This window comes from Camelus dromedarius, chromosome 7 (genome assembly GCF_036321535.1).
Source record: "Camelus dromedarius isolate mCamDro1 chromosome 7, mCamDro1.pat, whole genome shotgun sequence".
Classification (NCBI taxonomy): Eukaryota; Metazoa; Chordata; class Mammalia; order Artiodactyla; family Camelidae; genus Camelus; species Camelus dromedarius.
In genome coordinates this window covers 813,629-826,119 of record NC_087442.1, presented here as the reverse complement: position 1 = coordinate 826,119, position 12,491 = coordinate 813,629, and the positions used below count along the sequence as shown (strand labels likewise).

At 60.8% G+C, this 12,491-nt stretch overlaps 1 protein-coding gene across 2 annotated transcripts in view; it reads right to left on the bottom strand.

The window, feature by feature from the left end:
- The window catches only part of PTPRN2 (protein tyrosine phosphatase receptor type N2), a 519,628-nt gene that overhangs the window by 104,639 nt on the left and 402,498 nt on the right, over positions 1-12,491 (bottom strand). The window contains exon 13 of one of the 2 annotated variants that reach the window (XM_064487140.1): positions 783-995. The exons of the other annotated variant lie outside the window; for it this stretch is intronic. Within the exon in view, the coding sequence (XP_064343210.1) occupies positions 783-995 (213 nt within the window). The remainder of the gene's footprint in view (positions 1-782; positions 996-12,491) is intronic. 2 annotated transcript variants of the gene reach the window in all.

Here is a 12,491-nt window from a genome sequence, read left to right as displayed (position 1 = left end):
AGTTAAATTATATTTTAAGTTAAAAGAAATCAGATGCCCTGACTTGTATATTTTCTAGGCTTGCACTGCTGTTACAACCAAAGGTATGTTTTCATTACAGAACGTTATTAACACTGAAGTGTTTGCTGCAGAACTTCCACACATTCTGCGATTTTTTTTTAATGTCCAATTTGGTCTGAACCTGCCTTCCTCCCACTCTCATTGGTGTCCAGCGTGTTTCCAGGTGCGTCTGGTCTCTCGAATCCCCAGGACACAGATGCCCCCACTGCTCTCCTGAAGTCACTGCTGGTTTACTTTCCATTTATCAGCGTTCTACTTCACTTATCCAAATACTAGTGAGGGCGGCGACAGAGCAGGTGGGAGGGTCTTTTCACAGAAGACCCGAGGAAGTCAGTGATTTCAGAGACATCTTCAAACATCTACACAGCCAATTTATCTTGCAACTCTGACTTTTTTAAAATTAATACTGGCCAAACTAAGGAAGATACAAGTAATACATAATTCATGTAGCGTACACTTCCCCCCACATTTCTAATTAGCAACTAGCTTTCACAGCTAACACGAGACTATCCAAGAACAGCATAAGATTAATATAAAGCAGGAAAACTATGGTTGCCAGGTATTTACATGAATGCTAATGAGAAGTTTCACATCGTCATCACAGGAGAACCCAAACTAGGAATAAATGAACTGCTGGGGCCGGGGGAGGGGCCGGAGGGGAGTCCAACGTCTGCTCCAGGACGAGTGCACCTGAGACAGCGCTGAGGAAAGGCACTTCTTACCTGGTAGGCGCTGGGCGCATCTGGGCCCGGGCCACCCCCGAGTCCCGAGAGCTTCTCTTTCAGCCTGTGGTGAGAGCTGTGGCGCAGGCAGTAGAAGACGCTGGATGCCAGGAGGACCCCCACGACGGCCACGATGGAGACCAGGGTGAGCACGATGAACTTGGCGGAGTCGTCCTGCTCTGCCTGATGAGGCAGGAGCCTGAGTTTGCTTCTCTGCGGAACGGGAGAGGGGGCATGTGAGTACCCAGCGATTCAGGAGCTCCAGAAAACCATCCTTTGCAAACAGCAACCTAAGAAGTGAAGCTGCGCACAGCACAACAGCCCTGGGCGGGCACCAAAGCAGCAGCCGAAGGGCGGCCCAGACACGCAGCCCTGGGACCCGCCGCCAGAGTCCCTTCCAAGCAGCGCACCACAGACCGCCATGTTTTCAGAGGGCACGTTGAAGGCATCACTTTTCCCTCGCTTTAAAAGGCTGCTGTTTCTCAAACTTAACAATATCCAGCACTGGGCAGCTAATTCACTGCCTTAAGTAAAACACAGCGCTCACCTCTTCCTCTTAGCAGGTGGGAGGGAAATAACACAGCAAGGTGCCCAGACCCAGCATGCAAACCAGCGAGCGGGCGGGAGGGGGGGTGCTGAATGGGTGCCAGAGCCGCTGTGGCTAAAAGTAGCAGCAGAAGTGGAACGAGTCCAGCCCGGCTTGAGGTGTCTTGCTAATACTCTCGGTAACACTGCAGGGAGGTGCCGCCCTGGAAGGCCCTCGGCCTGCCTTCCGAGGCACGTCCCCCGGTACAGTCCACGGACCTGGGCCGCTCTCCACGCGGGGCTGCCCCGCAGCCCAGACCCCCGCACGTCGCACCTCTGCACTTTCCCCCTGAAAGGAGCTGCGAGACGTGGGAACACGATGGCCCGGGAGTTCACCTCTCGGATGCGGATGCGGCGGGTAAGAGGTGAGGGAGCCCGTCCACCAGATGCTCAGGCTTCGGGGGGTGGGGGTGGGAAGGTCCTTCGGGGCGGTTCACTAGTCTCCGTGTGCACGAAGTTGCAGAGCGCTCGCCCTCATTAGCTTGGTTATGAGGAATATTAGCAACAATTAAAAACGCCAGGGGAAGACGGAAGCGACTCCGGCCAGCACAGCCCTCCACGACCGCTCGGGGGGGAATGGAGGCGCGCGCCCCCGCCTCAGCCCGGCGGCTACAAGATGAGCGCAATTAGCAGACTCCCTCCGCCGCCTAATTCCGCGTGGTGACAAAATGGACTTTTCCCCATGAATGCCTGGCCGGCCTATTCATTATCTCTCTTCTATTGGTAATTTTCTGCTCCGTATTCAGCCTCCCAACTCTTCATTTCCTCCCGTCTCCGAGTGTACACAGGGCCTCTTATGTCAGGCCGGGCCATTTTTATCTTGTAATCATAAAGGCCACCAAAGCAATTATCGCCGGTCTTGACTGGAAAAGCTGGTCATTAATTAGCCTCCTTTTGCCTTCGGTGCCGCGGATTAGCTGGTGCCGGGACTGGGTTAATGGAAACGCGGGTGAAATGAGAAAAGACGCCGGATTTTCTTGCCTGGATGCGCGGCTCCGAGAGGACGGCAGGTTCGCCAGCGGCGGGAGGGATGAAGGAGGGGGGCGGGGGGCGGCGCGGAGGGAGGGGCGGGGGGAGGGGCCCGGGACGCACCGGCTGGGTAGGGGGAGCGGGGCGCCGAGCCCCCGGGCCGGGCCGGCGGGAGACCCTCCCCGTCCCCTCTCCCCCCTCCCCTCGCGCCTTTCTCCTCGGCCCACACAGCCGCTTCCAGAAAGAAGTCACCCCAAAGGCTGCAGGCTCCCATCCCCGCTGCCCTGCTCCCCTCGGCACCCTGTCCCCGCCCGCGCCGAGAGCCAAAGCCACAGAAATAAGCACGAGGGGCCGACCGAGGCCTCGGAGACCCGTGCGGGCGGGGAGGGCGCCCGGCACCCCGCCTCCCTTCCCGGCTCCCGGGCCGTGCGGTGGTTCGCGCCCGTCCGCCCGCGGCGCGTTGAAGGCGAGCGCGCCCCTCTCCACGCCCTCGGGGCCGGGCGGGGGGCTGTCCAGACCCGCCCAGGACGCTCCCCTGAGAGTCCAGGCCGGCCGCCGCCCGGGTTCCCGTGCCGCCGGAGACCCCCATCCCCCTCAACTGCCCCCTCGGCTCCCGGAGAGAGGCCCAAATCCACACCCGGGCCCCGGAGCCGCTCCGAGCTTCGGTAGACTGAGCAGAGAGGACAACAATGGAGGGGGCGCGGCCGACGGAGGGGGTGTCCTTCTGTCACCCCGCCCCGCCCGCCTGGCCGTCACCGCATGCCCCCACCCCTCCCCGCCCGGGCGCGTCCCCGCGCCCCCACCTAGAGGGTCCCGCCCAGGCGTCGGGAGGACCCCGCGCGCCCACGTGGCTGACTGCGCCTGGGAACAGGGACTTCCCGAACCTTCCAGCCCGGCGACGTGAAGCGCACACGCATGCGGTGAGCAGCTTGGCTCCGAGGGAACGCACAGTGTCTCGGTGTGTGGCAGACACCTCCGTGCGCACCCGACAGGCGGCCGCTCGCGCGCGCAGGGGACCAAGACTCGGAGCGAGGCCCCATCCGGCTGGGCGCGGGGTTCTGCCGCGCTGGGCACTCTCTGGCTCTCCCGGCAAGGGACACAAACGCAGCCTGGTTGTCACTCGGTTCTAGGTGAGAGGCCGTGAACGCGCATGAGCCCCACGGAGGAGGCCGGTGGCGGTGCCTACACGTTACCCTGGCCCAGATCTGAGGCGGCAGGAGAGACTCTGGCTGGGCGCTCACCTGGGAGGCCGCGCCGAAGCACTTCCCAGGGAGGCTGGACAGGTTAGGCGCAGCAGCCAGGCCGGCTGGGTCGTCGTTGCTGGAAACTGAGGGTCACTGTGACCCGCGATGCGCTCAGCCCGGGAGGGGAGCGGAACGGGGCCTGCCTGGCTGCCCCCAGCTGCGCGCTTGGAATTTACTCAGAGGTCAAAGAAAAATGTCAAGGAGAGCTACTGCCTGAAGATCCCGGGTCCCTCCTCCCTGGGCCAGCTCTGCCTGCTGGCAGCTGCCCCGCCCCTGCTGGGTCCCAGGTGCTCCTGGAGGGAAGAGGACGGGACCCTATGACCACTGAATTCCATTTTCTTTGGCTTCGTCAGCACTCCACTGCCCGGCAGAGAAGGTGTGACAGTGGTCCCTAGGCTGGGTGGGAGCCGCCCAGGCTTACCTCCCGCAGCCCACCCTCAAGGAGGCCCTCCTGGAGCCAGGGGAGAGTCCAGTGAGGCTGGGGACTGTGGGCACCGGGTCACCTCGGGGCCTGAACGGCAGGGACAGTTGGAAATGGCGGGGGAAAGAAGTGGTCTGATCGGGAGGGGAGAGAAATTGGGCAGAGAGGAATGGTGAGGGCTCTGACCACTCTGACGTTGAGGTCGCAGGGTCTTAGGGCCTGGCTGGGACCCCCCCCCCCCACGCTGGCCCGCGGGCAAGCTCAGTTGGAAACTGAAAAGTCACTCTTCTCTGGGCTCCCCCCTTCAGTGACTCCAGCGTCCTACCTAGTGCTGGCAGGAGGGTCAAGCGAGGAGGAAAACCTGTGGGCTGCAGGTCAGGTCTCAGGAATCCGGAAGAAACAAGACATTCACAGATAGTCTTCGTGTGTGTGTGTGTGTGTGTGTGTGTGTGTGTGTGTGTGTGTGTGTGTGTGTGTGTGTGTGTGTGTGTGTGTGTGTGTGTGTGTTTTAAGAGAGTGAACTCCCCTACTTGGCATAGTGATTGAGTGTAAATAACTACGATTATTTTATGTTTCTATTTCATGGAGTTAAAAAAAAATTACCTGAAAACCCCTGCTAACCAGAAGCTTTAGAAGAAAGAAGTGTCTGCTTTTGCTTGAAAGCGAGTCATCCGCCACCTTGCCCAGGAGTGACTGGGGCGCCTGCTCCCCAAGGCTGGGGGCAGGAACTACAGGTGCTTTCCTGAGGTCTCATCCTGGGGCTGAGCCCTGCAGAGAGCCCTTGACTAATCAGAGGCATCCTGTCAGTCTTGACTGGAAATTGAAAGAAAATAATGTTTAAATATTTATGACTTTGACATTTACAGTCAGGCGTCTCTTAAAAGCGGAATGCCTCCTCTGTACAGCGGTGGCTCGCCTCACAGAAAGTTTGGAGCAGGGGAGGAGTGAGGGGGAAGACCGAGGAGGCAGCAGCGACTCCGAGCAGCCTGGTCACAGATGAGCTCAGGGTGTCTGTGCACCCCAGGATGCAGGAGGCTCACATACAAGCACTTAATGCTGACTTGCAGGAAAAGTGTGATTTCAAAAATGATTAGGAATGGTTAAGTCAACTTTATATCAGATTAGATGTATCTTGAGAGTAAAGTACAATATTGCATATTTCTTCCACTCAACCACCTCCACCTGCAGCTCCTTGAATTTATAATATAATGTATTGCAGAAGCTGTGATTGGAAATACTCGTGTGACCACAGAGACAATCAGTGGAATTGCTCTTAGAATCTAGGCATTGCCCTGACCTATTTAAACTACTTTGATTTGTACTTATATGTGAAGGTGCTTGAGGCTTCCTTTACATTATCTTCTGAGCCATTTATGGCAAAATATCTTCAAAAAATTTTTTTAAACTGTCCATGTGGTAAGCTTAAAATAAAAGAAGAAAGAAGAAAAAAAGAACATTCTATACCCAAACTTGTCTGTGAGAACGGAGGCAGCCACACAGATACAAAACTTTATGGTAAAAATATCTGTTGACAGGTAGGAAAATTTAGTATTTTCCCAGGGCTGTGCAGTGAAACCAATTAGCAAGAGCAATGCGTCATCTAAGTCACTGACTTCAATTTAAAATACACTTGTACCAAAAACCTATGGGCACAGGCATGCACCTTCACTGATATTAAACTTCCAAGATCAGTGTTTTCACTTGTATCATTTCTAATGAATGTGATTTGCAAACCAAGGCTCATCCTGTGTTCCTCTGCACTTCTATGTTACTATAATTATGAAGCCCCCTTTCCCTGTAAAATTCAGAAATTAATTTTAGAGACTACTAATGAGTTGCTAAAACAAATCTGTCTTTGGTTTTCCAGATAAATCATCTTGGAATTACTTGGAAATTTCATGCTAAAATATATTTACTAAAACGTAGTTAACTATCACTGTAAAGCTGATCAAAAATATTAACAGTTTTGGGGCCATAGGAATGATCAGACTTTAAAAATATGAAGGGGGGGTCTTAAAATATTTCAAAAGTATTTTTTAAAGCTGTTAACCGGACTATTTTTAATTTGGAACTTGCCACAGAATTCTAATAAATGAGAGAAGTCAGGCGGAAATAATCATGTATTAATTCTCTGCATTACAAAATCTTTTCAGAAGCTATTATCAGAGCAAGAGGCATTGCAGTCTGAATTCAGGGTGGGAGAAATCCTTTGTGCGACTGAAGGCTATTGTTCGTCTGTGCAGATGAAATTGTACTTGCAAATCTGCCATTCAAGTAGCCAAAAAAAAAAAAAAAGCCTGTATGAGCAAAAGAAAGCAATCTCCAAGAAATAATTATTCTTAAATACAAACTTTAATGAAGATAAGTGGGGATATGCTGTTTTAAAGGAGGTTATTTGTGAAGCCTTTTCCTGGCATAGGCATAAAAGTAGGTGCACAAAAGGTTATACAGTGTTTGCATCTTTAAGCACTCCTAGAACATCACTTTTGGGGAAATACTCTGTTTTAAGGTATCAGGGAAGATTTACGATATTTATGTTTAAAGTGGGAGAGGCACCCCCGTGTGCACTAATTTTCAGCAGAGCCTGATAAACAGAAAATCGTCTCCGGGAGGAGAGTGAGCGACTCTGAGAACACAGCGAAGTTGCTCGGCCCCCAGCAGAAAGCCGGCCCCAGCCATCTTTCAGACTCACTGCCGGCATTTTTATGGCTCCCAAACTCAAACTCGGCCAATAAACTTGAAGCGCCGCTCCGGGCCCGCGCGGCTGGTGCACGTCCGCCCCGAGGCCGCCAGGACCCCGGCGCGCGCCCCCGGGGCCAGCGCGGCCTGGGTAGCCCGTGCTCTGGAGGGAGTTTCCCCTCCGCAGGAACCAGGCCCTTCTCAGGACTGGGGTCTGGCTCGGTCTCCTTCACGGAGGCTCGGAAGGCGCATCCTAAAGGCTCGTCCGGCGGTGCGGGTCAGGACCCCGCGGCGACGCCACTGGGACCGTGGGTCGAGGCGCACGGCCGTTTTCGGCCCCTCCCCGCCCTGCAGGCCCGGGCTTTTCTCCCAGCTACTGCCCAGCCCCCCCCCCCTTCTTATTTACAAGATCTGCACGGAGGTCGGAAAGATCAGACCGCAGCGCCGGACACAAAGGGTCGAGGGTTCCTGGGAGCCGCCGGCATTCAGAGCACTGAGGGGGTCCCCAAGCGGCCCCAGCCCGCTTCCCGCAGGGACAATGCCTCGTCCCAGCCTCCCCCGCCATAAAGCGCGCTGGCCGCGGGGCACGGATCAAGGTCCCCAACGACGCCGTCGAGCACCCCAGGATCCGGGGAGCTGCTAAGGCCCCCTGCCTCACCTCGTCACCCCTCTCAGTAACCAAGTGGGGTGTACTTGGCTGCGTGGGGGCCCTTCCTCCCGAGTTGGCAAAAAGAAATGAGCGTCTGTCTCCCGCCTGCACGCACACCTTCACCTCCCCGCACTTTTGCTCTTGCCTACATTCAGAGAAGGCCGCCTTGGCGAAGGCCACTTGGGCCCGCTGCGCCCTTGACGAAGGCGGGGAGGCTCCTCAGTGCCGACCAGGGGCCACTGTCTGCGGACTTAGCTGGGCAAATGGACCCCAGAGCCCGAAGATGCGCTGGAGCAGGGGTCGGCCCGGGACACAGGGAGGTGGGCAGGAGCAGGGCCACGCGCGGTGCTTCTGGCCACCCTCTGGCTGTGCGTTTAGGGGTGCAGTGGGCACTGGCGACTGTGACACAACCCCCCCCCCTCCCCAGCCGTCCAGCTGGGAGCGCGGCGAGCTCTGAGCACTGATGACACAAAAGGGCGGGAGTCTCTCTCCAGCTCTAAAAGGCCTGTTCTGCTGAGATTTCAACCCCTAACTTGGGGTATGCCCGACTGTCCCCAGCGAGGCTTCTCAAAAACCTCCAAGCAGGTCACAGTTCAAAACCATATAGGCAGTTAATGAAGGAAGGAAAGAAGTCCCACCTTCAAACAGCTCTGCAGCAGAAGTTTCTCTGGCGAGCACGCGGCCGCCTCACCTGGGGGAGTGGGGGGGGGGGCGGCTCTGAGAAAGCGCAGGTTCCCTTTGGGGGAGGGGAGGTGGCCACTGCGAGGCGTTTCTCCTGCAGGCTGGGGGGTGGGGGTCAGAGGACCCTGCACTCTTACACACGGCCCCCCCCCGCCTCTCACATTGTCCTCCCTAGTGCCCATCCAGTGTCCTCTAACTGAGACACCCCGACAGTACCGAGGCATGCTCCCGGATCCGAGTGAGGAGGGCGAAGAGCGCCCTAAAATGGGCTGGGAGGAAAATGGCCCCACGATGGGTTCTCTCCACCCTTGCTGCTCATCCTGTCCTTCATCTTCTCCCACAACCCTCCCCATCTGCGCCCTCGCCCCCCCCCTCCGCCCCCTCTCTCTTGACGGTCTGAACTGCCCGGAGTGGCTGGCGATGCGACAGGCTCAGGGCGAAGTCCGAGAGGCAGCGGCCCCAGCCTCGCCACAGCAGTCTCCTCGGGGCGCTAGGGGGTGGGACAATTGCACCCCCTCTCAATCTTTGCGCCCAGGAAGAGCTGCCACCAATCGGGTCACTTGGGGATGTCCACCCCTGGCCTACTTGGGGGATGACCTCCTACGCAGACCTCCCCAGCCATACAGAGCCTTTGACAGGCATCTTGCTGCGAGCCAGAGTTAGCCCCTGGACTGGGCTCTCCGACGCCCTGGTCGCCCATCCGAGTTCCCCCAGGCGTACCCTCCGCCCTTCCCAGGCTCCAGTTCCGCGCCCCATCGCCTACATGCGCTGGTTGATGCCCTCAGTGGGTCGGTCCCTCTTGATCCCTCCCGCCCCCAACCCAACCCGTGTCCATTCTCCTACGACCCCACCAGTGCCCACGACCCCGGCCGGCGCCGCTGGTTACCTGCAGCGGGGCGAGCGCCGGGCGCCCAAGCCGGAGGAGAGGAGGACGTGTGAGGGGCGGAGCGGCCTCGGGGCGCGGCGGCCGCGGGCAGCAGCGGCGCCATCACCACCACCAGCCGTTCCCCTGCGCCGGAGCCACAGACGAGCGGGGCCATCCTGCTTCTGACCACAAACTTCTCGGGCAGCCGGCGGAGACAAAGGTGCCGCGCGCCGCGGCTCCACCGGCCGTGGCGGCGGCGGCACCATCTCCGAGCCCGCGGGAGCCTGCAGCTCTGTTCTGCCGCTCGGCAGGGCTCTGTGCGCTCCGCCCGGGCCCGGCCTGGGGCAAGGCGCTCGGGTCAGGGCGCGGCGAGGACGGGAGCGGGACGGTCCCCGCAGGGCCACCGGCCGCGCGCGCAGCTCCATCCAGCGCGGCCGCCGCGCCCCGCCTTATATCCGGCCCGGCGCGCACCCGGCCGGCGGCGGCGCGGCTCGCGGCCCAGCCACCGGTTGCTATAGCGATGTCCCCCCCACCCCCCACATGTTGCTGACAGCAATTGGCTAAGGGGCCGCGGCTCTCCATACACCCTCTCCCGCCCGAGACTATGAATGGACATCGGCTTTGTCAGTCATTCGTACAGCGCGGCAGCCCGGGCCTTCGCCTTTTCTTTCTTTTCAGCCTTTCTCCCTTTCATCGTTCGAATCGCCTTCATCCTGGGCAAGTTCAGGGTAGCGCTCGGGGGAGAGGGGACTCGGCAAAAAGCGTCAACCCTCGCGGCCCTACTGCGACCTCTGCTTCGGGAGCGGTGGGGGCGTCGAAACTCCTGCAAGAGAAAACCTCAGGACGAAGCCGTCTTCCGAGTTGGCTTGAACACTTTTGCCCCGGGGCCCTTTGCTCGCTTTCCAGATTGAAGCAAGGCAGTTACGCCGGCAAACCAGCGACTGATGCCCCTCAACCCTCACCTTGACATGAATCCCGATCGAGTATTTAGGTCTCGAATGCGCGTACAAAGCGCCTTGCCAGACGCGAGAACTAGTGAGAACTTGGCCACCGTTCGGTCCAGGCGAACTGGCGGCCGCCAGCCCAAAGCTGACTGAGGCGGCGGGGAAAAGGAGGAAATCGAGCTCTGCCCGGTCTTCCCAGGTCCAAGGCCTTGCCGGCAGGTGGAGCGGAGCGGGGTCACAGGGCCGCGCTCCCAGGCGCTCGCGCCTCCCGAAGCTCCCTGACCTCAAGCGCGGGCCCAGGGCGCGAGTTGGAGTCTGGTCCGCGGCGCGACAGGCCGAGCTGGGGCCTGAGGGGCGGGCGGTGGGGCGAGCGGGCCCGTAGGGCTCAGTGATTGGCCTCCCGCCGGCTCCCCGCCGCCCCGTCGCGCTCCCCCGGCCCTTTCTCCCACACTCTCCCTCCCCACACTCTGGACCCCTGCTCGCAGCCACAGGTTGGGGCACCCCCGGTGCGCGGCGCCCCCCGCGGAGCAGCCGAGAGCGGAGAGCAGAAACCCAACATCTGTGTGTACAATGCTCTCTCCGCGGCCCACAGCTGCAGGAACAAGGGGAAGAAAGAAAGGAGTCGGGGAGCGATCTTGTCACATGCAGATGACAGTCTGCGGAGAGCTCTTTAGTTTCTCCTTTTCTGGAAACCCTGGCGCCCTCCTCCCGGTCCCCCTCTCCCACCGCCTCCCCATTGTTTCTGCGCTCGGGACAGCTGGAGACGGCGGCCCTCGCCTAGCAAGGCGGCCCCTCCTAACCCGACGCCCCTCCCGCCCACACCCGGCGGCCCCTGCGCCCGCTCCGGCCCCTGCTGGGCAAGCTCGGCCCCCGCCCCCACCTCGGGCAGCCCCGCCGCCTAGCTTGCGCCGCTCCCCCGCCCTCCTTTCCCGCAGGCGCTGCCCCCAGGCCTGCCCTGCGCCGAGGGCCTCGCCGTCGCGCGTCTCTCCGGGAAACAGAGGTGCACAGCCCCCCGGGCCAGGGCTCAGGGGAAGGGGTCGCCAACAGACGTCGTCGAGCGCCTGTCTAAAAGCGTCCAAAGGACTCCCTTTCTCGGACCGAAGGCCTAAGCGAGATTTACTTTTATTTGGTATTTATAGGGGCCAGGAGTTGAGCGCTTCAGAGCCCGGGCCCGGTAGGCCTGAGTGGGCCGGAGCTCGCCTGGGGCAGAAGGCTTCCATGCCGCCTCGCCGGGCTTCGAGAAGCGTCCCGGGGAGACCAAATGGGAGCTGCGGCTCCTCTCGGGTTGTCCACCGTGGCGCACCTAGTCCCCATACAGCGGTCAGGACAGGAGAGGGGAGCCACCCTGGCTCTCACGTCCTCCCGCCGGGGCAGGGCCTGCGGATCCCAGCCCTCTGTCCACCTGTCCGCCCTCCCTGAGAGCTGTCCGATCCCCCACTCCCAGAGCCCACGCCCCGCGCTGCGCCAGGGGCGGCCATCTGGGGCCAAAAATCCGACTGGCCGAGGTTTCTGTCCCTCCCTGCAGCCCTCCACGGGGCTCGGGTCGGCCCGCGCTCCCGGGGCCTGGGCGTACCTCTCCAGCCTCCTGGGCGAACCCTGGCCCGACCCTAGAGGGGTGGAGAGAACGGGGGTGCGCGGAGGAGGCGGGAGGGAACCTGGGGAGTCCTGGTGGGACGAGGGGGTAGAATGGAGGAGAGAGGGGCTGGGAGGGAGGAGAGGCTTCGGGAGGGGACCTGCCGCCCTCAGCCTGGCTGGGAACCCGCCTCTCCATAGCAACGGCCTGTGTGCGCGTGTGCGTGTGTGTGTGCGCGCGCGCGTGCGTTTATATCTGGGTAGGTGGGTTCCGGGGACTCCCCAGCCCTGGGTGGGTGGAGGGGGTCTCAGAACCCTAGGGGCGGAGGACAGGGAAATCCTCTCCAGGGCGAGAGGGCTGGCCTCCGCGGTGCTGGGGACGTCGTGGGGTCTGGAGACCCCGCGCCAGGCACGGGGCGAGCAGGGGGGACGTGCCCGGGCCCCGCGCTCGGCCGTAAGGGCACCGGGGCGCCTGGCCCTCGCGGCCTGAGCCCGCTGCAGTCATAGGGCCCTGGGACATCGGGGAAGTGAGCGCGGGCGCTGCGTCTTCGTCGCGGCCCAGCGCAGTGTCTCGCGGGGCGCGGCGGGGAGGGCTCAGGTCTGAAGGCCGCTGCGGCCGCGCCCCCATTCGCCGCCGGCCTGGGGTCGGCCAGGCACATGGGCGGCGGGGTTCGCGGGTCCGGGGACGGCGCGCCGCCTCTGGGAGCGCTCGGCCGGCTGACCCGCGCCAACTCCCAACCCGCGGCGACGCGCCAAGAGGCTCCGGGAGCCCACGAGCGGCCTGGCCTCGAGCGCTGCAGCCCGGGCCAGTCCCGAAGACGCGGCCTCCGCGGCCACCCTCCCTGCCCCTCTCGCTTTCCTCGCCCTCTATCACCAGGAGCCACAACGAAGTGTGAGGACCCTGTTCGGATGGGATGGGCGGGGGCCCGAGGGGCAGCCCGGTCCAGTCCCTCAGTCACCAAGGTGGCGCAGACCCCGCGCGGCCACCCTGGCTCTACAATAGCGCGAGGAGGACCCTGGCCACTTCGTCCAGAGCCGCTGGGGCAGCCAGAGGATCGCAGACCCCAGGGAAAGCAGGAACACAGACGGGGTGCGGCTCA